This window comes from Camarhynchus parvulus, chromosome Z (assembly GCF_901933205.1).
Source record: "Camarhynchus parvulus chromosome Z, STF_HiC, whole genome shotgun sequence".
In the NCBI taxonomy this organism is placed as follows: Eukaryota; Metazoa; Chordata; class Aves; order Passeriformes; family Thraupidae; genus Camarhynchus; species Camarhynchus parvulus.
In genome coordinates this window covers 876,548-903,642 of record NC_044601.1, presented here as the reverse complement: position 1 = coordinate 903,642, position 27,095 = coordinate 876,548, and the positions used below count along the sequence as shown (strand labels likewise).

The 27,095-nt window shown below is 39.5% G+C and overlaps 1 protein-coding gene across 2 annotated transcripts in view; it reads left to right on the top strand.

The window, feature by feature from the left end:
• The window catches only part of CAMK4 (calcium/calmodulin dependent protein kinase IV), a 139,580-nt gene that overhangs the window by 54,203 nt on the left and 58,282 nt on the right, over window positions 1–27,095 (top strand). The window contains exons 1-4 of one of the 2 annotated variants that reach the window (XM_030968454.1): window positions 5,263–5,342; window positions 15,930–16,076; window positions 25,333–25,395; window positions 25,954–26,036. In XM_030968454.1, the coding sequence (XP_030824314.1) occupies window positions 15,978–16,076; window positions 25,333–25,395; window positions 25,954–26,036 (245 nt within the window). In that variant the 5' untranslated portion in view covers window positions 5,263–5,342; window positions 15,930–15,977. Of the gene's footprint in view, window positions 1–5,262; window positions 5,343–15,929; window positions 16,077–25,332; window positions 25,396–25,953; window positions 26,037–27,095 lie in introns of those variants that run through there. The other variant, XM_030968453.1, reaches the window with a different exon arrangement.

Below are 27,095 nucleotides of genomic sequence, written 5' to 3'. Positions count from 1 at the left end.
TGCTGCAGTTTTGGCAGCACAGATTTCCATGGCTTTGTACCAGGTGCAGTTTTCTTGGGACTGATCATTCTTTCCACGTGTTTTTATTGGACAAACTTGATTGTGTAATTATTCCTTGACTGCATGAAGCACAAACTAATTTATTTTCAAAAAATCAATCCATAACTTAAGGAATTTAATCCAAATGAAATTTACAGGAGATTACATTGAGGACTGTATTTGTAATGAGTTGATTCAGAGGCAACATAAAAACCAGGATGAGTGGGTATGGTGTGGAAATGCTGACCTACTTTTGAAAAGATTGAATTTCCTTCTTACAGTGAAATTACTGCCAATGAGTGTTATTTTATTTTAAAAGCTGCAGCTTGAGGAATTTACTTTTACTACCTACCTGTGGCCAAGTAAACATATGGCTGCATTTCATTTTGGTTGCCTTTCCTGTTTCAGAGGCAGAAGCTTTTTTTGGGTTTCAGGGAAGAAATGCTTTTTCCAAACTGGGTCAAATTCTGTCTTTTCCTGTTTTGTATTTTCTCTCTCTGCCAGGCTCTGCTGCAGGATCTTGCAAATTCCATTTTCTCCTTTATGTGCAAATTCTGCTGATCACTTCCACCTCCTTAACACCCCTCCTGGGCGTCCCTGCCTTCCTTCCATCTGTGCTGACACCACTATTTTTGACAGCATCTATTTGAAGTGTGGCCGTGCCTTTTCTCTCAGTCTTGCTGTCTGGAGTCCTTAGCACAGGCAGGGCACTGTGGTGCTGCTGCCCTGCCTTTAAAGCAGTGTCTTTCTGAAATCACTGGAAGCTCAGTAACACCTGAGAATCGTAATAACAAAAATAATCCAGAATGCTCAACCAATTGTATATTGAGAGGTGGGTGGGGAGGGGGCAGAAGGTTTTGCACATTTTAAATATTTCGAAAGCGCTTTTCAAAATCGTGTCTTAGACAACACACATGCAGAGGTCAGTTATTGAATTTGAGTCTATTTTGATGTATTTAGTGGCACACACTTACTTGGTTGACTAATGGGTGAGTGAATTTATCATGCAGCTGAAGTATTTGCACTTCAGGAAAACTATTTCTGTGCTAATACTGGGTTGTGTGTGCCTCAGCTGTGATACATTCCATGCACAGGACATCATGAGGTTTCTTATGTGTTGTCATTGTCTGCATTGTAGGTGGCATCACAAAAGTGAGTGTTTTTGTTGTCCATTATGACCACGCAATAAAGATGTATAAATGAGTTTCAGGTTTTTTCTAAGTTCAATACATATATGTATATATAGAAATAGGTTTTTGTAGTAAAGAATTTGGCGTCTTCACAATAAGATGACTCGTGTTGTTGCTTTTCTTCTTTAGCATGATCACAGTTATACCTGGGATTTTAAAAGTAAATCTTTAACAGAATCATTAAGCAGATTTCCAGATTGAAATACATGTACGAGTAAAGGAGAATGGCAATATTTTCAACAATTCTAATTACTATTCTCTAACTTGGCCAACTGCACATTCCAAGAATATGCTTTCTTTTCCTTTCCTTTCCTTTTTTTTTTTTTGTTCCTATTTTTCTTATTCCAGCCAATTTCAAATAATTTATGTTTTGAATTCAGGTAGACTGTTTCCAGGCAAAGGTGCAAAAAACCCAGCAGCTGGAAGCTCCTTTAAGCCTAATTTTGCTTAGAAGTAAATAAATGCACACTTACAAACACAGATATATATAAAATAAATATTGCATATAAATGTGTATGCATATATGCAAAGATATATATATTTCTATATATTCACTAAATACAAAGAGGCAAAAGCTGACCGAATCAATTCTAAATAGGCATACACAATAGAGTGAGTAATGTTGTGGAATATGGGAGACATGATTTCTGTTTTCTAGCCTGAACTGGTAATGGGTCACTTGTCAGTCATGCTCTGCAATGCACTTCTGCAAGTGATTATCAGCTGTTTGGGCTCAGGGCCCTCTCAGTTTCTCCCATTTAAGCTGTTAATGGGGGTGGGTTAAATAGTCTCCAGGGTTTGTGTCTGCTGCTTATCAAATAACCATCAAGTATGGGTGATCTCTTTCTATAGCAGTATTTACATTTATTGTTCAGACGAAGCAAACACCCCTTGCAGAGAATGGGACATTGGGAGGCTCCAGGTCTGCCTGTCTGGCCATGAATTCCATGCCTGAGGGAAGTGGCGTGTTGCCACAAGGTTTCCTGGTTTCTGTATATTTGTGTATTCTTACAAAACGTATCAATGAAGTTTTCAGTTGATGCAAATTCGAGAGGAGGTTCTGAGAAGCCGGGTGATGGCAGTCAAGGTTTGATGTTGCAAAAACGTAGGGTAGGGGCAAGAGGTTACAATTAGCAGCTCTCTGTGCTTCAGCTTCCCGTGAGAGTCTTGCAGCTGAATCTTCCCACTGCTCTCTGGTGATGAAAGCTTGAATTGCTCCAGCTGGTGACCTTCCAAGTCACAGAGTCACTTGGGAAAGCTGGATGTGCTGATTCAGCAGAAAGCTCCAGCAGGAAGCCAAAGAAAGAAGCAGAGCAAACCACCCGGATTTACATGAGGCAGTTCTGTTTATGCATTTACATTAAGTTCCATAGGCTGATTTCTGCTTGCACCACTTCCCTCCACTCCTCACTATCTTTTTTTTTTTTTAACTGTGAAGAAGTGAAGCTATCCGGTTACCAACAAAGATACAAGGAATCAGGTCCATACTAATAATAGGTCTCTGCTGTTTAGCGCCAGACGTAGTGTAAGCAGGTTGCCATCCCGTTCCTGATTTCCTATACTGGTTTCTACCTGGAAGAGGAAAGCAGAGCTGGTTGTTAGTTAATGTTAGGTGTTTTCTCTCCTGGCTGGTGAGAGCTGGTTAAAGCCATGTAAATCACAAGCAAAATCTTTCAAAGTGTTCCCAAGTCTTGCCATACCTTGTCATCAATTGTGCACCAAAGTAGGACTGCAGGGGTATGCAGAAATCTGTTCAATAGAGAATAATTTCCAAAGTAGCACCTTTGTTTGTGTTTTGAATATTGACTAATGAGCCTGATGTCAAACTGCTCAACTGGATTCTCTCTCTGGGCTATCTTGCATCTCTTTCAAGCATTATGCTGCCTGTCTTCCAGGTTTGGGTACTGTCAAATGAACTGTTAAAGGTGGTGTGATGCTATCTACCCTTTCTGGTGGAGATGTCCGTCTCATCTCTAAGACAGTTAAAGAATCTGGGGTGTTCTAGTGGCTAGGCTCTTATTTACATGGAAGACTTTGCAAGCTGGTGATGCAAATACTGACAGTAGCTTTACTGAGAGACAGGGACTGCCCTCCATTGCCACAGCAGCAGTGAACATCAAGAGATTTGTACAGGAATTATCATCTATTTATTTGGATTAATAGCTGCTGCTAAATAGCTTCTCTAATTCTGCCCTCACCCAAATACAATAAATTCTAGAAAGTTTGCTGCCTATTTGTAAGGACATATGTAAACTAATGAGTTTAATGTTTGTACTGCACTCTGTGTATGTGAAGCAGGGTGCAGGAATGATTTGCAGTTTATGCACTGACTTCCCCATTGCAATCCTGCAGTGAAGTACTGGAGATATAAACCTTATCACAGCATATTCTTAGAATTCTATCTTTTAACAGTTTTGTTGTATTTAAAAGATGTGAGGGGTTTTTTAATGTGATATATTTTTTCTTCATGCTAAATAGAGTCTTTGGAGACTTGGCTAGGGAGAGGAGATCTAATTAAATTCATGTAATGATTCTGGGAGTCATTGAAGCTCTCAGTACTCCCACACGTTTATCAATATACTTTGAAGAGAGACAAATCATTTTAGCATTTGAGATGAAGTGAAGATTAATTTATATGTGGTGCAGAGAAGCCCCCAGATGACTGAGCTGCATAACCCTTGCCACAGGCGACCTTTCTTTATGAAGAGGTCTTTCTGAAATAAATCTTCTCAATCAAATGCCAGTTCTTGTGCTCACTCATGAAATTATGAAAATAGGGATGTGCCTACTACTGCAGAGCCTTGTGTGGCACCTGTCTGGCCCATGCTGAGGCGGGAGAAGAGCAGGGCACCCATGGCAGTTCTGTACAGCACCTAGAATAATGAATCTTGTTGCCACAGCTTTATTCCTATGGTCAAGTGTGGCTATGCCATTCTGCTGTTTAAAAGAAAGCTGCTCCTGTCATGGTTGTCTCCTGTAGACTCACTGAGATGGGTTTCTCCTGGTTCAGAGGGATGTGCAGTGCAATTTGGCATCTGGTATGCGTGAGAGTTCGCTCACTGCAGAGCTGCTCTGTGCACTTCTGCAGTGGTTGTTCAGGAGGTCATATATGACAACTGCAGTCTCCTCTACCTTAAAAATATGCAGCTACTTAGAAGTGCTGAGTCTTGGAATGGGTCTGAGGAAAGGAAGTTTCCAAAAATGCCTTCAGTGATGGTGCTTCAGTACGTCTGTTTTGGGTAGAATACAAAGGGATCTGGATGGTTTCTAACCAGTATGAGCTTGCCAGAGGTTTCAACCTCTCTTTAGGTAATTCATAGATACAGGGCCCTTGCTTGACAGAAACAAGTAAAGCACAGCAAGTTGAGCCTCTCTCTGGAAACCGCCTGCCCCAACTATGCACTCAGAGAAGTGCCTTCCATCCTGCAGAGCCATAATTTTATGAGTGCTCAGGCTTTTCACATTCAAGTAATCACACCTTGAAGGCAAACAGAAGATGTAAGCTCAGGCTACTTTTGCTGTGAACAAGTCCCACCAATTTCCACTGGATTATCCTAAAGTGCTGCCTCCTCCATTTGGCTTTTTGGTCCAGCGGGCAAGGAGCAGCACAAAAATTTTCTCTTCTGTTTCACCATTGCTGTCATCAGCAATTATTGAGAAGGCCCCCCAATGTAACTTACTGTCACAGATATGTTGCCTTAACAAAGACAAGAAGTGGTGACTTGATTATCCAAGGAAATGTCCAGGGATTGCCATGAGACAGAAACGGTGTGGCCAAGAAGGATGTTAAACTCTTGCAACTTCCGTTGGCTGAGTAACTGCTGAGGTTCTCTGGTTGAACACAGAGGGGTTTTGACAATTCTTGGGGTTGGGGGGGAGGGTTTATTGCATCTGTGGGGAAGAGTTGAGATAGTTTTGCCCAAACTGGGAGGAGTAGAAAGTGTAGGCAACTCTGTTTATTGACAGATTCGAAGAGTTGTATGTACAACCCAACTATTCTTCCTTTTTTTTTTTTTTTATTATTTTAAATTTAGTGGGGCTACATCCATTGTCTACAGATGCAGGCAGAAAGGGACCCAGAAACCTTACGCCGTCAAAATGTTGAAGAAGACAGTAAGTCATTTTTGTTTTGTTTTGCTTTGCTTTGGAATATGTTTGGGATTTTCTCTGGGCTTTTTTTTCCTTATTTTTGGCCTTTTTTTTTGTTGGTTTTTTTTTGTGCAGGTTATTCATGTGGGGAAAATGTGCTAGATTTAGGATTATAAGCTGCTGAACTTGTATTTTCCATGAGTGATCTTTGGCTCCTCATCACCAAAACAGCTGTTAGAGGTAACAGTACTGTAGAGGGAATGCCTAATCCCCACAAATCTGGCTTGTACCTTCTGCTGGTGTTGTCTGTATACACTTGGATTTGGCAAAAAACTTAAAGAGAAAAATATGTCTTTATCTTTCATTAAAAAAACAAAAAAGGACACCTTGAAAAATTTAAATATTCAGTGTTTTGTCTTTGATGTAATACATTGCTTTGCTCAAAAAATGCCATGACACAATTAATCTTTTTTCAGAAACTGATTTAAAACACCAACTCAAACCCAAGTAAAATGAAATGTATTGTAGTGGGGTTTTTTTTACCACTATGAAATTGCTAGAGAACCAGTTGAGGTGACAATTTATTTTTAGAACTCCATGTATGTCACACTTATACTACAGCTATTTTTGTGTGTTCTGAAAAATAGACGGTGGAAAGCAAGAAGAGAGGCTTAGAGAAGAAAGGCAAGCTATGGACTGAGAGACTTCATGCAGAAAGACACTGTGGGGCATGGGGTAGAGCAGTTCATATTCCTAGGATGGAAAAAGAAGTCTGAGAGAAAGCAAGCAAGCTGTGAGGCATGCATGTGGTATTTTTTCATGAATGGTTTTGATTCAGTTTATCCCAGCGTTAGAACATTCATTATTCCATAATGTTCAGGAACGTTCACATGTAGAAACATAAGGATGGGTGGGTAGGCATAACCATGCCCAAATGGTGGCTCCACTGGTGGTCTCAGTGCAAGATGTAATGAGTAGGTTTCACATGAGTAAAATGTTGGCATTAATTTGTCGTCTTTGAACATGAGCCAAGGTTTAAACTGGCACAAAGATTCAGTTGTGTGTGCTGCTTTTGAATTTGCATCTGGCACACTGGAAGAAGCAGAGCATGTGCATTGCTGGAGCTTGTGGTCTGCTGTTCCTATGGAAGGGCAGAGAATTTTTGAGGTTTCATCTGTTCATTATGCCAGTGATTCTATAATGTTTTAGGAGTATACTGTCCTATAATTCTCATTCTGAAATGCAACAGGAAGAACTACATTTTTTAAAAATATTTCTCTGCCTTTTGATTTTTGTTTTTGCTTTCATGGAAATTTATGTTTACAATTTCACATTTATGTATTTATGCTAGATCTATTTTTCTGTGTCTGAAACTAGTCAATTTAGACATTGGTAGACTTGCTGTAGCACAGGCTTGATTTTTTTTTTTTTTTTAATGTCACCAAAGGAAAAGGCTATAGTTATGTAAGTTGTTTTTGCATCAGCAATAATATATAAGTTTCACTTAATGCAGTCTTGGTTATATTAGCAGTGTGGTTAAGCAGTTCACAGAGCTGAGTTGTTCCCAGTGTAATTAATGCACTTTAGGATGTTTTGCTATGAAAACAAGCAATCCTCTTAGGCAAATGAGCTTTTCTGTGTAAATGAGAACATGGAAGAGAATGCTTTAAGGATGCGCCACTGCTTGTGTCTGACCAATTTGGAGATGTAATTGTTATCACAGGGAATGAACTACCCGTGCCAGTGTTCTTACAGCAGGAGGTCTGATCTTTGCTCAGGGTGTCTCAATATAAAAATTAACCATGTGTGGGCCAAGTCGTTTACTAAAGTGTTGATCAGCTTAAGTTTCCTCTTGCCTTTTTGAAAACAATTAGAAAAAAGAATGGCTGTTCAATAGTAGAGGAAAAGGGATGAGAGGAAAAGAAGAGGAGCCTGTGATTGTTTTTTGGTAGAGTCCCATTTCTTCAATTCCATTCGTAAATGTACATAAGGGAGCTCTGAGGAGCACATGGGTTGAAGTTAGAAGACAAAGGAAGATGACAAAAAACCAAATACTCTTGATTTTTCCATTCAAACTGACTGTCTGAATGGAAATAGTCTGCTGCTTCAAATGAGACTGACTCTTTAAGGAAGAGGTCTGTAAAAACAGGGTGAGGGACAGGGGTAGGGTGGTCCAGATTGCTCTGGAAGTGATGACAAGTGATGCGTGATTAGGAGGCTGGTGGCTGATGGGCAGCTCCAGATTTTTGGGTGATGATCACTGAAGTGCTGTAATTTGAAGTAAAGTATTAGAAATCATTACTTTTGTCCCACGGGAACAGCTTTGGTAAGAACATAGGATCCTTTAGGATTGAAGTAGTCCACTAGGAACAGACTGCAAGAAACATAAAATAGCTATCAGGGTTCTTTTCATTTAAACAGAATGAGTAATTTTTCACTTTGCATGATTAATACATTCTTATTTAAGAGCAAATAAAATTTTGGGCAAGATCTATCATCCAGTTCTGAGAATACATGCTTGTACAGGGTTTTGAGCTCCTAGGAGGTTCTGCAATTAATACATTTTTTAACATCTTGTTTAATAAAATAGGAGTAGATTATTCGCTAATTTTTGGGGGGTCTGGGGGATGTGAGGGGTTTCATCTGTGGTTTAGGGGTTTTTTAAAGGGGTTAAACCATCAAAGAGTAACAGTACAAAACATTTATACAAATCTTTCTGGGTAACTAAAATAAAGTGTTCATGATATTACATTTCTGTTGAGAGGTTTAATAGTTCTTGACCATTAATACAAATTTTCTACAATTTCAAAGGCAGGAAGAAAAAAGGGTTTTTACTGCTTCAAAATTATTGAAGCAGAATGCTTCCATTTTCTGTTGATTTTAGTTTTGTCAAGCCCAAGTTTAGGAGTAGTTTAAAATCCTTTAATTACACTTATGGTGAATAAAATTTACTTCAACAAACACCTCTGATTCTTATGCCTGAAGTGTCTTAATGTCAAAGCTGGGAAACTAAGAGGCAAGTTAGAACCTTAGCTTCTAGAGCTGCTAAAACACAACTGTCAGAAGGGTTAGAGAGGTCCAAAGAAAAGTTGATTTTTGAATTAGCAGGAGAGACACTCTCCAATAACATATAAGAAATAAAATTTGTAATGGTTCTTAAGAGCTACCAAAAAAAAGTTTAAAACCCAAAATCTATGGGTCAGATGAATAAGCACGCAAAAATATTGCCTGTGACTTCATCATCTAACCTTTGTGCTTAGTTCCTGGGCATAACTGAAATGTATTGCCTGCTCATTTGCTATGTTTAGCAGGTCTTTTAAATTCCACGCAGGTGGTAAATGTAAAGATATGAACCATGTCATTTCTTTGGGGGGAAATCTATTTCATGAAGCAAGAAAGAAGCAAAAGCAGATCACATAGCACTTCAGAAAAAGTCATCAAATGAGCAGAGTACTGTGATGAACTTTTACACTTGCAATTGCAAATATGAGATTGTTTTGCTTTTTACTATTCATTTTACCGCTCCTTGATGACTCAGTGCTACAGAAAAGTGAAATATCTTTAGGATACACTTTGCAAAAATTATTCCTACTACTCTTAAACTGAGATTTAAAAATTATGATTTACAACCAGTCATTCTGGAGTGGTCATTGCTGCAAACAACATGCAGCATATGGATCATATTGGAAGAATGAAGTTCTCTAAGGAAGCAAACAAATATATGTGGTATTTTTTATATGAAGTCTCTTATCTGCTTTTCCACATTTTGGTGTGTTTTGAGGAAGCTAAGCAGCCTGGGGTAAGAATCTGGGTAGGTGAATGCCTTCCAAGAAATTAGATCCACCTCCGCCTTAAATTTCCTACCTGAGTCTGGACAAGTTTCTTTAAAAATAGTGATGAGAACAGATGGACTCTGCTGCATGGTTTCTAAACTAAGACACCAAGTGCCTGCCTACATTATTGGTCTACCAAGTGCTAACTACTGCAGCTGAAGTAATTTTGGTGCTGCCACTGCAATAAAGCAACATGCTCTGCTGAAAGGACAATAGAATTCTGAGCTGGGTTGTCTATAGCCTGGGTCCTGGCATGTTCCCAGTATTTCTTTTGGTTTCAACTTTTTCATCCATAAAAATAAGATACTATTTATTTTATTTGCTTCTCAGCAATGCTTTGAATGAAGCCTGGTTAATATTTCTCAGTTCTAATGGATATGTGCTGTCCCCTAAGCACAATTAAGCATTATGAAATATTAGACCCTGTCTGTCTCAGTCAATGAGACATACAAGTATAAAGACTGTTTTGGAAAATTTTCATTTTGTTTTCCTTCTTTTTTATGTGTGGGCATCCTCCCTCACACAGTTTGTGATGCTTAAATAATACTTCTGCAGCACTTTTATCAAAATCAGTACACAAGAAGCAGCATTCTTCCTGCAGACTGGTTGATATTCAAATTCAGGCAAATGTTCAGGCCCATCAATTTTTTCTCAGATCTGAAACAGAGCAACAGCTTTGAAGCAATACATACTCTGGAAATAGGTGGGCTGGGATTAATACAATTGTACAAATAAGTTAGACTGTTTGAAGACAACAGATACTTTATGTCTGTGGATCAGAAAGGAGAGTGAGCAAATGCAATGGGAATAGGCTTCCCTTGTGGATAATGAGGTTGGATATCTGGAGTTAGGGTCTGAAGGAGATCATAATGGTCTATAAGGCACATCTAAAAAGTCTTGGTTGCATTACTGTTTGCACAAATACATATTGACACACACATGTGTGTATATATATATATATATATATATATACACACACACACACATTGGGAATAAAAAATTAGAAAGCTGAAAGCTTAAATGGAACTCAATCTGGCCACTGCTGTGAAGGATAATCGATGAGGAAAAGGCTCAGATGCCTTCTTTGCCTCAGACCTCAATGGTAAGGCCTGATTATCCTCAGGGAAGCAGCCCCAGCTGGCAGGCAGGGACAGGGAGCAGAACAGACCCTGTGCAGTCCAGGAGGAGGGAGGCAGAGACCTGCTGAGCCACTGAGACACTCACAAGTCCATGGGACCAGGTGGGATTCATCCAAGGGTGCTGAGGGAGCTGGAGAAGGAGCTTGCCAAGCTGCTCTGCCTCGCTGATCATCAGTCCTATCTAAATGGGAAGGTCCCAGATGATTTGGAGGCTGGCTAATGTGATGTCCATCCACAAGAAGGGCAGGAAAATGGATGCAGGGAAGTACAGGCCTGTGAGCCAGACCTTGTTGCCAGGGAAGATGATGGAGAAGATCATCTTGGATGCAATCACATGGCAAATACAGTGCAGGGGATCAGGCACAGCCAGCAGGGGTCTGGGAATGGCACATCCTGCCTGACAACCTGATCTCTTTTCATGAGCAGGTGACCTGCCTAGTGAATGCAGTAAAGGGGGTGTGAATGTGGGTGTGTCTGCCTGGACTTCAGCAAAGCCTTTGGTACTATCTCCCCAGAAAAGCTGGCAGCCCATGCCTTGGACAGGAGCACTCTTGGCTGGGTTAGGAACTGTTTGGATGCCGGGCCCAGAGAGTGGTGGTGAATGGTGCTGGGCCCGGCTGGCCTCTGGTCACTGGTGGTGTCCCCAGGATCAGTGCTGGGCCCAGTTCTGTGTAATATCTTCACTGGTGATCTGGATGAGGGGGCGTCAATTGCACCTTCCATAAGGTAAGTTAGATAAGATAAGTAAGATAAGACTAAGTTAGATTAGAGTGTTGATCTGCTGGAGGGCAGGAAGGCTCTGCAGAGGGATCTGGACAGGCTGGATTGATAGGCCAAGGCTACTTGTATGAGGTTCAATTAGACCAAGTCCCAGGTCCTGCTCTTGGGTCACAACAACCCCTTCAGCTCTACAGGCTGGGGGAAAAGTGTCTGGAAAGCTGCCTGGTGGGAAAGGACCTGGGGAGCTGGTCAAGAGGAGCTGAACATGAGCCAGCTGTGCCCAGGTGGCCAAGGCCAAGGGCACCTGGCTGGGGTGAGCAGTAGTGGGGCAGCAGGGACAGGGCAGTGACCATCCCCCTGTGCTGGCACTGCTGGGGCTGCATCTCAAATCCTCTGTCCACTTCTGGGTCCCTCACTGCAAGGGAGACATTGCCGTGCCAGAAAAGAGAACAGAGCTGGGGAAGGAGATTAAGTCCTTTGAGGAGTAGGTGAGGAGTGTGGGTGTATTTAGCGTGGAGAAAAAGAGGCTCAGATGACCTTGCTCTCTAAAACTGAATGGAGGTTGTAGTGGAATGAGGGTCATCCGCTTCTCCCAGGTAACAGGAGACAGGATGAAAGTAAATGGCCTCAAACTGCAGCTGGGGAACTTCCAGCTGGACATTAGGAGGAATTTCTTCACAGAAGGGTGGTTAGACATTGGAATGGGCTGCCCAGGGATATGGTGGAAGCACCATCCCTGGAGGTGTATTCAAGAAATGACAATATGGCACTCAGTGCTCCTGTCTCTTCGACGAGGTGGCAATTGGTCAAAGACATGATTTGATCATCCTGGAAGTCTTTTCATCCCAAATGATTCTGTGATATATAGATATACATATATATCTAAGAATGTATGTTTTATAGACACAAATATACAAACACCTATACACGCACCCTAGAAGATTATGTATTAATATGATATTGGATTTAAAACTCTTATGTATTCCCAACTCCACAGGGAATATAGTTGGCTGAGTTTTTTATTTTCTGTTGCAGTGAATTGGTGGTATTAAGTTATCAAGAGGCTCATGCAAATGTTTAGTTTTGTCTCTTGAAGGAACACTGCTTTTTGTTGAGCCTTCCCAACTGATTAGGAAGACAAGCATCAGGGTGGAAGGGACAGGGGAGGAATGGGTGGAGACTTGTGTATCTCATTGGCATAACCAGAATTAGTAAATTGGTCCTATATTAACTTCAGGAGAAAATGATGTATGTTTGTAGGTGTAAAATTAAGCCTTCTATTTATTGCCATGTGGTCCTATGTGATTTATATTTTAAGTGCCTCCTTCCTCCATATGCCTGTTTCTCTATAAATTTTGTATATGAATATATACACACACACACGCACACACACACACATCTATGTGTATATATCTATATTTATATAGCTATCTATATCTATCTATATTTATCTATATCTATATTTAATCTATCCACCTCCATTGGTGCAGTAACTGTAAGTGCTCATAGTGGACAAATAGTTATGAGTGATAAAGTTTAGCAGGCAAAAAAGCAAGAGCCTGACATAATACACCAATTTGTATGACATGCTAAGGCAGTATCCTTTTTTCTTCAGGTTAGAAATGTGTGGTACATATTCACATTCATATGCTGATTTAAGGTCATTTTTTTCCTCACATTGTATTAATGTGTAATATTCTGATTTTTTTTTTCAAATTTTTCAAAAAAAGTGAAAGAATTGTTCACACTTAACCCTACGTGAAAACAGTCAACTGCACACCACTGTACATCAGTACACAATAAAAAGGACTATTTTTGTCCACTAGCTCACACTTTGTCTTCAGTTATTTTTTCATATACACACACATACACGTGCACACCACACAGGCCACTGCTTGGTAATAAAAGGGAAACAGTAATTTCCTAACTACCACTTAATTACCACTCCACCTGCACTACTACCTCTTAATTTTTCCTGGCTTTCTCATTTTTCTTCATCCATGTCATTATCTCATATGGATATACATATGCAGTTCACACTCTCATGTTTTTACTGGGAGACCAAAAAAAAAAAAAATTTAAGTCAAAATTACTTTGAATAAAGAAATAAGGCAGTAAAACTTTGAGTTTTCCACTTCTTATTTTCAGCTTTCCCTCATGTAAGGGGAGTCTGGTTTCCATTTTCTGATTCACTACCATCCAAAAGAAATGAGTTTTGAGTAGAAATACATCAAATGCATAGTGTCTAAAGTAGGACAAAGAAGTTCAATTAAATTCTCTACAAAATAAGAGACAACTAAAGCATTTATTTTCTACACTATGTTACCAATAGAGTTTTGCTCTAGAAGCTGTGAAATCAGGCACCTGTCAATAAAGGTGGAAATGTAACTGAAAAATAAATTTGTTAGGCATTTTAGTACTTGCAAAGAAACAAACAAAAAAAAAGGTTGTGTCAGGACAATTTTTAGGAAAGGAAAAAAAATCCCTTTCTACTATTGTAAAACCCTGCCCTATGTACATAAAGTTATTTAAAATCTGCAGTACGTAGTAGTGGAGGTATTATGTAAAAATCACTTCATGTAGAATAATATTTTTTCCTGTGACCATTTAGATTGAATTGCTATGTTATTCTTGAGTAAGTCAGAACTTTGGTTAAGATTTTGAGAATTGACAGTATGTATTATATTTCTTCCTTACCTAATTTATAGGTACTCAGAAATGGTCATTTTTGGTCTTCACAGCTTATTTTTCAGAAATACAAAGATCATATAATAAAAAGAGAAAAATATAAAGCTCAACCCATTATGCTGTTCAGGGAACCTCAACCTACACTCTACATTGCACTGTTAAACAAGTAGTTCTGAGTGATAATATCCTTTAGGTGATAAATTCGGTCAAAAAACCCAAACCCGAAAAAACGACACATGTTTAGCTTTTAATTGCTTGATAGGAACTCTGAGAAATTATCTCAGCCACAGGTATTCTTCCACCAACCCATCCATGCACATTTTGCTCCTTTCCTGTTGCAGTGATTTGTCTTCTCCATGGCTTTGCCCACGCCTGAGGGACCTCCGTGCCTGGGGTGCACATAAATGTGGGCGGGTAACACGGGGAGTAGGACCAGAAACTCTTACTCAGTGAGGCTGTGTTCAATGCCACACAACCCTACAAAGGGGTGGCATTTCTGCACAGTGGTGCAGAGATAAATATTAAGCTATCCTGAGATTATACCCCTCCTCTTTGGAAACCTTTCATTATTTGCAGCCTGTTAAAGAATTCTGGAGATGCACCCTGATTGAGCAGAGGAGGCCAGGTTTCTGCATAAGTGGTGAGTCTGTGAAGCTTGTGCTGGGGCTCTCTGAAAGTGTTCCTCCCCTGCATTTTAGGAAGTTTTTGTTTTTAGATGTGTATCGTGTGATGCTGTCATCACAGGTGTGACAGCTGTTCTTTTGGGGGAGAGTGATTCTAACCTGCAGAATAATGAATTAAGGGAAAACTGTATGCACTAAAATATGAAGAGGGCAGAAGATAAGAAATTATAGTGCTTTCTCCAGTGCTAGCCATTCAGGTTTTGGAATAAATCATGAACATTTTATGACTAAAAATGTGTCATCCTGTGCTTATTATTCTGAAGCTGAGTTCTCTGTAACCTCTCAGAGAGGCAAATCTAATTGAGATCTGTAGAAGAGAGGATTTATTTTACAAAGGGTTCTGTAATCAGAATGTTCTTACTTGACAAACTGGCTTATTTCCAGATAAAATATATGCTTTTTGGCTGATGTGGTCTTCATTTATTTTTGTCTTTTAAAAGATCCACCTGTAGGGAGGGAGGAATGAAAAAGCAAAGGTGGAAATTAACTCAGCAGCTGTATAAGCAGCACAATCTGAGGGCTCTGATACAGAAGCTTCTTTGAGAAATCAGGAATGCAGTACCTTAGTCTGATTTCCTTCAGATGCATCACCTGGCCAGAGGATCTCTCAAGACTAGAATTAAGGTTCAATACAAATTTCTAAGCTGAGTGTTGTGACAGCTGATAGCTGCAGCACTGGTGTGTGTGAGTGAGGTTTGTGACAAGTTTTTGTTACACTAAACTTGCTCTCTAATCAAGTCACTGAAAAAGGGCTTTCTTAAGAAAAAGCCCCAAACAAAATAACCCCAAAAGCCCCATGCTCCTCCAACAAACAATACACCAGCTAAACCCAAACTCTGAATAAATAAATAAAAAGTAATAACTTGTTTTCATACATATGTGAAAAATCCATCCCACTTCCTATCTTATTCTTCTCCCTTCATTTTGTGCAGTCTTCAAATACTACTACTCGTTTCCAAAAAGCTATTCCTTTACACTTTGCATATATTTAACAAGGAGTTGAAAAGAGCTGAAAGTATTTCCATAAATACATAGAAATAGCATTAATAGGATGATTATTTTGTATTTCAGTCCTGTGATATCCAAGTCTCTTTCTTTTGCAATTTGTTGGAGACAATCCTGATTTCAGATTTTTGTTAGAATTGCAGCTATTACATGATGTGCTAACTTGTGAGAGCTTCTAAGCAGCACTCTCACAAATATCAACCTGCAGAAATTTAGGTTTTTGTCTGCAAGATACATAACACTGATATAGGTTTCATGTCTTTGTAAAGTGATAAAAGAACAGTACTACAAGAAGAAATAGCATGATAATAATTGTAGGTTTCTGAATTGAGTAGTAAACACAGTAGATACAGGATTTGAATAACTCCATTATATGGTTTTCAAGAGTTTGTGAGAAAAGTCATAATTCCTGAAGATGAAAGCTCTAATTCCCAGAAATAAGAAGCCATAAATCTGTTAATCAGAATTATTACCAGGAAAATTATTCACTTCACCATTATAACTAATTTCAGTTATTCTTTTTGGGCCATTTCTGTGTTACAGCTGCACCACCCCGGTGAGAACACACATTAGCATTTCCATGTTTTATGGATGAGGACCACAGGAGATAGAGCTGTATTTGTATCCAGGCAGTTGATACCACAGTTCATAGCACATCAACAACTACCCCCTGCATCCTTTACTTCACAGGTAAAATCTGTCCTCTCATCTCCACACCTATGGGGTCTTGAGGGATTCCAAGTTTGGTTTCCTTTTTTTTTATTTTCTTTTTTTTTATTTTCTTTTTTTTTATATATATCATAATTGCATCCAAATCACACAGTAGAATCAGAGGCAGGTTTTAGGTCAGGTATTGTGATTTTCCAAATCTGCGTGTGACTTCACTGACCATAAAGGGAGACATAAAGTCTCCTGAAACTCAAAACCTGTTCTGGTTTGGGTTTATATAGCTTAAAATTTTCACCTTTCAGCATCTCCTCCATTTACTCTTAAATTGTATGAAGCATCAGGGAGCACAGGATCAAATATGAAAGGCACCCTGTGGCTCTTTGTGCACTGAATTCATGGGTTGAGGTGACCTGTTGGGGAGGGACATCACTGTATATTCCTTCTGCTCTCAGCCTGCTCAGTCACTTGTCCTTTTTTCCCAGCACAACTCATAGTTCTTAGCAGAGGAGGCAAGTTAACATGCTGCCATTAATGGAGCTGAGACATCCTCCATTGGGACTGGAGAGATGCAGGAACAAAAGCAGTCCTGTAAATTACAGTGTTATTTGTTGACACGTAGTGCTAACAAGAGAATCTCAGCTCACAGTTCCTAATCTAAGAAGCAAGCTCTCTAAATTAGTTACAAAGGCTTGCTTCCACGTCTGCCTATCTTTCTTAACCATCTCACTATTTCTACATGCTTCTCTGTATCATCTTCCAAGTATATAAAATACTTCTCATTTTCAGTCCCTGAAAATCTTCAGCATGAGAGTCCTTCCCTGTTTTCCTTTTAGCCTCCTCTGTTTTATTTAGTTATTCAGATTATAAGGTATACAACCTATAAATCTGAAGCACTTTTGGGGTCCATGTGTATGAGTCCCGTGAGCGTAGAATTGCAGGTTCTGGATACTATCAAGCAACCCAGAAATTGCTCCAGGACTCCTTGTTATCAGTGTTTGGGGCTGACCTGCCTGAGAAATGGGCTAGAATCCAGACATTGCAGGTCTCCTAGTACAGGGGTCATTTGAGCAGCAGGCTGAGAGATCCAGGATGGTTCAGAAGAGGAAACATGCACGACTTAATTTGCACCTGACATTGTCATGCTTTTACCCCACCTGAAATATTTTGAAAATAAATCAACCTCATTTGAGCTTCAGTGCCACCAGCTAAGCCTTCCCTACCGCCATCTGTGTAACTGCTCATAAATGGAGTGGTGCAGCATGTAGCCCCTTAAAGGCTACCATGAAGAAAATTAATTCCAGCCCAGACAAAACTGCTTCATTGATTACATGGAATTATTTGATATCTGTGATTGAGGTTATAATATTAACGGTAGCCTTGATGCAACAGACCTTCATTGGGTATCAGTGGACTCATACAAGTTGAATTGAGAAAAGGATGGATAATAAGGGTAATAAGGACCAGCTTATTATTCATGTGAAATTTCTTAACTAGCAGCAAGCATTGCACTTGGCTAATGATATAAGCAGATATAATTCATTCCAGATCTTTATCATGCAGCTGAGGGCTCCTGAGAATTCGGAGTGATTTTAAGATAAAGCATCAATGACAGGAAACATCCTATCACCAAGTAGCTCTCCATTCCTAATTTTCATGAAGCACTTTGTTTATTCAGAGGAATGGTGTGAATGAGAAGCCAAGATGTTTAATACTGGATGCGTTACCCAGGATAAAAGCTAGAATAATAAATTTTCACTGAGAAGAGAGGAAATTTTTGGATTTGTAACAGTCATAGCTGAAAAGCAAGAATATACAAGAAGATGGCAAGTACAGATTTATAAATAGAGCCATAAATGCATCTATTTTGGCAAAAACAAAAGAAGTTACCTTTGATTTTACACATTGTTCTTGCATCTTAAAAGTGTCCTCCCCCACCCAGCTTTGGGAACAGTAACAATGGCAGTAACACACTATAAATAGTGAATCGCTGAAGTGAGCAATTCATGAATACCTAATAGGCTTAAATTTGTTTGCATAAACTGCTCAACAATTATCTAACATATTTGCAGAAATCTGTGTGTTAATGAGACAGGGAAAGAGATAGCAACCAAATTAGTCATGTAGTTAGACCAGAGCCTATAATGAGGCTTATTCTAATGAACATATAACTTGTTTTGTACTCTCATAAATAAATATAAGCATAAATAAATATACAACATAAAATATGTCGTTGCAAATGACCAGTGCTGTGCAAGCTGTAAGTGGCTCTGAACCCATCCATTCACTCTGTGGGGATGACACCAGGTTAATGTGGGTGAGTAACAGAATCTGTTCACTGTGGATCCTGTGTCTTTGGGGAATGCTACCTGCATCTGGTTACCTTTACTACTGAAACCATGTGTTTTAAGATGCAGGGCCTGTTAATCTGACATGCAAGTGTTTATTTACTGTGCTTACAGACGCAAGTTTGTACAGCCACATGAATTTTCTGTATCCATCTGATGGTTTCCCTGCAAATGTACTGTGCTTTTCTTCAGAAACTGTAGAGTTGCTTCCTTGATGGAACAATTTACTCTTAACAGATTAACAGTCCTATCCCATGAAGATAGGTCAGTCTCTTTCAGCTTCTACAAACCCAGGTATTTGCAGGCAACAGCTACCAGACATTTAATCAGCTGACAGGACAAATGCAGGCACATTGATGTAACCAGCATTATTACCATGCAGGTATGTTCAGTCTGAGGAATATTCCTCACTTGAAGGACTGCAGTTGGAAATTGGAAGCATGAAGAAATGTGCAGAAAATAGTTGCTCTGGGAGTGAATAGTTTTTTGGGTTTTTTTCTTCATTAGTAATACAAAATTACTTATGTAGGGTAAAAATAAAGATCCTCAGTAACCCACTGTTGTTGTTTAACCCCAGCTGGCTCCTAAGGCCTGTGGAGCTGCTCGCTTGCTCATCCCCAGCAGGACAGGGAGAAAGTCAGAAGGGTAAAAGTGAGAAGACTCATGGGTTGAGATGCAGACAGCTTAATAGGCAAAGCAAAAGCTGTGCACATAAGCAAAGCAAGGTAAGGAATTAATTCACTGTGTTTCTTGGTAAGCCATCTCCAGGAAAACAAGGCTCTATCACCCAGAACAGTGACTTGGGAAGACTTTGAATTATCTCCCCCCACCCCTTTCCTTTTTGTCCCCCAGCTTTATGTCCTGAGCATGATGCTGCATGGTCTAGAATATCCCTTTGGTCTTCTGGAGTCGCCTGTCCTGGCTCTGTCTCCTCCCAGTTCCTTGTGCACCTCCAACCTTATCCCTGGTGTGCTGGAAGGAGAAGCAGAAAAGGCCTTGGCTCAGTGCAAGCCCTGCTCAGCAATAATAAAAGCATCCCCGAATTATCCACACTATTTCTAGCACCAATCAAAGCCCAACCCTATGCTAGCCACTGTGAAGGAGATAAACTCTATCCCAGCCAAACCAGCACACCTGCACTGTGCAAACTCGGGGCTGAGTTTAGGGAAGATACCACAGGGCTGTGCAGTTGCTGTTGTGCTTTATGGAGTTGTCTGTTGTGCTCTGTAGGGAGCACACGTTAAGCTTGAGTGCAGAAAGAGCCAGAATAATCTGGCCAGTGTAAAATACAAAAAGATTATTTCAAACTGGTTGGTTTTTTTTTTTAAGATAATGTTAGTCTGTTAGGAATTCAAAAGTTGTTGCTGCACCACAGAGAGAGGGCTGCAGGCCTTGCTGAGAAGGTCAAGCAATGTCCCACCAAGAGCAGCTGCTAAGACATAGGAGGAATTCTTTACTTGAGAAACTGCTATTGTCATTTAATGAACAAATCATCTGAAGCAGCTGTTAAATAAATGTCCTAATTGGAACAATGATGCATCCCTTCATTCAGAAGGGTCAATTTTTAAAATTCTGCTTTTACCTACTGTCCACTGCCATGCTGATTACTGAATTACAGCAGAGTAATTCAGAGAAGTGGGCTGAGTCTCATATAAGTCCCTAGTTTCATTTGTTCTGGGATCTTTCTGTCATATCACTTTTTGAAACCTTTATGTCTTTATCACTTATGCTGAAGACTGACATTTATCTCGTCTTGATACATAGATGAGATCAGATGATTTCAATACAATCCATCTTTATGAAGATGTAAATACACATTCAGAAGTCTTCTTTAAAGTGTTTTATCCTTGAAGTCTTGACTGAAAAATTTTGTGAGAAGGTACTCTATGAATGAACTGGGCAGAAACTGAAATTCCTGTCATTCAGGACATTCTGAAATTGAAAAGCAAGGCCTTAAACTGCATAGAAAATATTTTCTTTGAACCTTCTTCTTGTGAAGATTTATTTAAATTCAAGCCTATTTCTTTTTTTCTCAAACCTCTCAAGAGAGCCTAGGTAACCCATCACTACTGTGTTTAGTTGTGACAACTGGGAGCAGACCTTTTAGGCTATCAGGGAATGACAACTCTGCTTGTGTGTACAGTCTGTGTCTGTACATGTTTTAATATTTCAGCTTAACTGTGAGAAGGCAACATAATGCCAAAATTATAAATGGTAATTAGGAATTGATGCCATAAAATAAAGACAGGTTTGCGCTTCAGAGCAGTTACTGTATGAGCAAATAAAACTTTTTTCTTGGAAGCACTTTCAATAGTGTAGTGTCAAATACTAATAATGCTTTGCACTGTGATCCCCCCTGTAAGTGCAATTGCTCATATTGGAGATGTTCATGTGAGTCAAGAAGTGGGATATTAATTAAGGAGCTGTGCAGAGCTGGTGTGAACAGACTCCCTGAGGTGGGCAGTGCTGTGAAGCTCCTCAGGAGATGTTTTGCATTGATTTCTTCACAGCCATTGCCTGGGCACAGTGTTTTCACTGCACAGGGGTCACACCTGGGCAAATGTGCCCCTTTGCCTCCCCAGTGCCCAGGGGAAGGAGAACAGCAGAGACTGAGCTTGCAGGATGAGGAATGGGCTCTTCCTCTTGCTCTCTACTGAGTCCGAGGGCACAAGAAAACATCCATTGGCCGCCTGGTTTTAGAGTGGTACTATACTGCAAAGATGCAGCTGGATTAATCTGTGTAAAGTGGTGGTTCATTTTGTCTTGTTTCATTTAATTCACACAGAAACAAGACTTTTACATCTCAGCGGATTTTAGCATTACTCCATCTCACCATCTTGGGGCATGGAAACATGGAAGAACCTCAGCTTTCATTAAGGAATTTTCCATTCCTATCTCTTGTCAAAACAATCTGAAATTCAAAAATAAGAAGTGCCTTTAATACAAATCTAATGCTCCTTTTCTGCATGATCAGGATGAAATTTCAAAGACAGGGTAATTGCAGACCCATATCTATCTTTAAAAGACATAAATACCTAATTCTACTGAAGTGAAATAACTGGAGGGACAAATACTAGGAGTAATCCAGGAATGATCACCCTTTTAATGCAAATGCTTTGTTATAAATTAAGGGGGGAAAGCATTCCTAGATTGCTTCTTGCTCCCAAGTTCAGGCTTTTAGATCTTTGCTGCTGCAGGTACTTTATCTAGTTAGATTAAAGCCAGCATGCAGGTGCTTATCTCTGCTGCAGTCACAGCTCCTGGTTTGCTTGCTAGAGTTTACTGAGGAGCCCTGGAAGCCACAGCACCAGGCAGTGGCTGTGCAGCACCTACAAGCTGCTTTTGCAGATTTGCTGCCTGTCAGCGTTCCATGCGCCTCCACAGTAAGCTGAGGAAACACATAGGTGCTGTGGGTTTTAATAATCACAGGCCATCTAACAACTTTGTTTGGGTCGTCTTTTGGCCTATGACAGTGAAATCTTCAAACACAGGGTCAGCAGTGAGGGGATGATAAATAACTGCTTTGGTTTACCTGTCAAATGACTTCTCCTGATGTGGGTGTTCCATAGCAGGTTGTTGCTCTGCGGGCCTATCATGGCAAATGCCCTTGGATTACTTGCGATTTAAAGTTTGCAAATACAGAAAATAAAGCTTAGTAAAATTGCACCAGTGTCAAAATCACCTGACCAGGCATTTACACAACCTGGCATTACAGAAGTAATGTTTTTCACACAAATTAATCATTTAAGTAGAAATCAAATTACACTGATGAAATATTTGACCAAAAGTGTACTTTAGCCATTTAGCATAGATTAAAAGCAAAGAATAAAGGATAAAAGGAAAATTTCTCAACTAGTGGAACTGTGAAACCTCTGAAAGTTAACATTTGATTGTTTTTTCACTTCACAAATGGACCAGTTCTGCTGATCCCATTATTCTTGACTGTAATATACTGACACATATCTCACTGATGCTCCTCTGAGTAATGCTAATTTAAGGAAAGCTCAGATAGTTTTCAAGCACTGAACTGCCTATTTAAATTGCATCCAAAGAGGAGGAGACAAAATAAAGAATTTTGCAACCTCACTTTGATCAGTTATTACATACACACAAATCAGACCGCTGTATTTGATCTAGCCCAACATACTTAATTTGCCCAAACATTTGTGGTAATGGCATATTTTGATTAAATTATCCGAGTTTTAAAAATTGTTACTATAGCAACATACACTCTAGAGTGAGATGCCTGACTCTCATCCTAGCAAGTAATTTCTGTCAGGAAATTATTTGATAGGATGATGATAGGAAAATTCAATATAAGTAGTTGAATTTCTCATATTCCTGCCCAAACTAAAAATAAGCCAGGTTTGTCCCTGATATAAGTAGGTACCTTTTTTTTTGGTAGGAGCTGAACAAGGTAAGTGTTGACATAACTCTATCTGTTCTTAGCGTAGGAGAAGGTAAGAAGATAAAAGTGATAAAATAGCCTGTCTGTAATGAAATGTCATGACTAAATATGTCCCTGTTTTTACTCTGAAACATTTCATATCACCTGTGCATGCCCATCTCTCTAGTAAAATCTGTCCCAATAGCTATTACATATAAATATGTAACACTCCTGAGTGTTTCTCTGCAGCATATTTGACATTGAATCTTATCATCTTGAATTTTGAGGTACCTTTTCCTCATACCATCATCTGAGAAAGTGTTGAAAGTCTGCTGTGGTGTGTCAGGTCACAAACTTGATCACAGAGGAACTCAACTACAGTTTGAGAGTAAATGACTATGAAATGAAAAGACCTCAAACTGAGTCTTAGTCCATGTTTTGGCTTAATTAGGTGAGAGGCAAGGTGAGAGGAGGCCTCTGTACTTTGTCACTTGTAACTACTCAGTGCCAAAAGAAGTCTTCTTTAGACTTTGGGCAGCCTTTTCCATGCTTGCTCCCAGGTATGCTTGGTGCCCAAACATTTTCAAATCTGCAGGAAACAAACTGTGAGTTGTTCAGTCTATAGCAGTGCTTTTGGATAAGGTACATTTTTCAGTCTAAACTGCTCTGCTGGGAATATCACTGTCCATGCACATCTGTACATTAATTTTTCTGAGGTGCAAAGCATGGGGGAACAGTCACAGTGTGTATCACTGTGTGAATCATCAAAAGCCCTTTGTTGCCCAACAGTGACCTTTGGAGGCCTTTGCTGCATGTTTGCACTCACTGAAGTAACCCAAAGTGATGCCAAGGAGATGGTAAAACTGAGCAAGACCACAGGCTGGTGCTTGCAGCATTTTAGAAAAAGTTCACAGGAGCATATCGTCAAATCTGCTGCAGTGTTTATGTGGCAGAAAAAAGAAATTTGTTAATTGCATTTGGAGTAGAAAGCAAAAACATTTATAAATCATGCATTGGTCACAAGCTTAAAGGGTCCTGAGTTTGATCCCAGAGCAAGTGTTCATCCTTGAAGATTTTGTTATTGGCCATATATTTTACCTTCAGCTAGATGTTCAGGTAATGGAATATTTCATTCCTCTTCAATATTTGATTTCTTTTCCTGCTTACATGCACTGAATTTGTCCAAAGTTGGTTTTTCGTGCTTCATTTTGCTTCCTGGCAGAAGCACTAGAAGAGATTGAATGTCAGTGAGTTTTAAGAAAGCCCTGAGGACTCCAGTTCTCTACTCATTTACACCACTGTGGCATTACTAAGCTGGAATTGTCCCTGATTGACACAAGGGGAGCATCAAATTCTGCCTATCCAGTAGTTCTGAATGTAATGGATACTTGGATTTTGTTGACGTTAGAAAAAAATAAATTACCGAGGAGTAGCTCTCTCCTTTCAGGTGATAAAATGTGTCTTCAGATGTGTCTTCTTCACTAAGAATTTGAAGGCAATTTTATGACCCTTTAAAGGTTTATATATTATGACTGCTATTCATTTCCCATCTGATGTAAAAAGCCAGAACCAAAACCTGACTTTGATAAAAAGCCTCCACGACAAAAAAAGCAGAATGTTCTGCCTGACGTCATGTATGTCATCAACTTTGAACCACAGTGACTTGCTGACTCTTACTAATTTCAGAACCCTCTGAGTCATCAATGTAGGACTTCTCTAGGGTTTGGGAGAATATTTGCAAATCAGGTAGTTTCCTCATAAGTGTATTAATTGCCTTAGAAACATAAAAGCATTCATCATTTGCTTACAAACATTTTCCATTCTTGCCTGCTTAGGCATTCTAGTTCCAGGAGAGCTGCATTTTCTTTCCTGAACAAAATACTCCCTAGCTCCATGCTTCTTGTGAGAAATGACTGATGACCCCCAGAACATAAGTTGTGATTGTCGAAGACTGCAGTTTGAAAAGGGAAGGGGTAATCTTCTCAGAGGTTTAACCAATAATTTGAATTAATAGATCATTCTGTCAGAGATAGTTGAAGCAAATTGAGGTTAAACCTTGTACTCTGTGGCTGGAGGTATTTGGAGGTATTTGCACCACTTTTTTGCTCTAAGCAGTAAGTTACACTACTTTGATGAGCACGTCCTTCATGCAGAAACCTTTTCCAGCACAGCTGCTGGACAGTGTGTCAAAAGTTGCATAAACTCAATAAACATAAGTAGCAATAGACAAGGTCAGAACTTGAGTAAAACCAGGAATTTTCTCACCTTTTTCAGATATCTTTCCTATATCGTACTTCTTGTGTGACTCACATGTATAGTTGTAATAGTTTTGCTGGGTGTGGACATTTCCCTGTTATAGTATCCATCTTGTGTTAATGGAAAATTTCTCTTTCCAGTGTGCTTGACTCGTGTGTCTCACATTACCTTACTCTTCTGGGAGATCTGGAAGTGCTATTCATACATAGCATCCTGTGATTCACCCAGAAGTTTCTGTGCTGAACATGGAAATAATTTTTTCCCTTTTTCCCTCCCCACTTTTAACCAGGTAGACAAGAAAATTGTCCGCACTGAAATTGGAGTTCTCCTTCGCCTTTCGCATCCCAACATTGTAAGTTTAGCCAAGTTACTCCGCTCCACATTTCTTTCCTTCTTTTTTTAACACTCCTTCTGTTTATGAAAGACTGTTGTGGTTGTACAGGAAAAGCTGTACATGAAGACCTGTACAGACCTGGATTAAAACTCCGGGTTCTCTTAGTGGGCATGCTAGCAGCTTTTTTTATGAACATCTGTTAAGTTATACTTCCATTTTAAGATAAAACAATCATGTTCTTACAGAGCTGAGTGAGAAACTATGTGAAAGAAGTTCTGCAAATGAAAGTAGGAGTTGGTGTTTTTAGTCCTGAGAGACTTAAAGACCAAAAGGTCTCACTTTTTGGTTTCTCTGAGAGATTGGCAGATGGCATCTTAAACTCCTGTATTTCACAGAAGTTACTGAGGTATGAGAATAACCAAAAGAGTGAAAAAAAAGGAAAAATCTAGCACAAAAAAACTGGGAGAGAATGAGGTAACTCTCCCAGCTGTGTTCTCTGTGCTACTGTTGACCTTCAGAAGTGCTCTGCAAGAAGACAAATAAGCAAAAGAAATACTTTCTGTATTCTTTTACCAGATAAAACTGAAGGAGATATTTGAGACCCCTACAGAAATCAGTCTTGTTCTGGAACTCGTCACTGGTGGAGAACTCTTTGACAGGTAAGTTATCTGTACATACCTCTCCCAGTACCTTCCTTCCCCAAGGATGTTAGAGTTCAAATTTCTTCTCTGTATGTAAACCCTGTATTAGTAATTACTGGAATTATTTTACCAGCATATGAGTGATTCACATGAATAAATACCTGCAGCAAATATCCTAAGAGTGCCTTTGGAAATGTAATTACCATGAGACTTTTGGGGGGGTGAAAAATGAAAATGAAATTAAAATGGAGGAATTAGCCAGTAAATGTTGAAGAAAGGTGCTCAGCAGGCAGACAGCATCAAGTGTGTTAGAGCAGACAAAAGATGGGAAAAACTGGCAAAATCTCCTTGACAGATCATCATAAAACAGATTAGGTGGCAATCAGCCTGCTAGGAGGATAGTGTTATGTCAGATAAAAAATTTGTAAGCAGACTAACAGGAAAGAAATTCTCTTTGGTATTTACTGTGTTTATCAAACATCTGCTTTTGCTACAAAAGTTCTTCAAGACATCTGTTGAGTTCTGAAGGTTTTGCTCATGAGGCTGCTCATGCTTCTGAAGTGCATATGCATAAAGTGAGATGATTCTGTAATAGTGTTGGGATGTTATTTTATTGGTAGGGATTTGGGTTTTTTAGACCAAGAGATGATAAGGAAAGCATTTATACTGGCTTGAGTAAATGAATTAACTGACCGGTGTTAGTGATTTCAAGCTCACCTAAGGACAGGTTATTTGATATTCCTAGTTCTATAATTAAAATTTAGCATCATAGAGGAATATTACAAAAATACACATATTCAATCTGAAAGTATCTTCCACTTGAAAAAACAAAAGCATACTTTTTTTTTTTATACCATGATCATACCTTCAACCTAGACAAGAGCTATTCCTGAACAACAACAACAAAAGCAACTGCTCCTGTGACATCCTAAGTTCGACAGAAGAAGGGTGATTACTCTCTCAATACTGAGGCAAAGGAATGAGGAAAGACATGCTGCAAGTTAAAGTACTAGTGAGGCCCCAGTCCTGAGCTGGAGACAACCCTGGGCACAGTGCCTCACCTTTCACGAAGCCCTT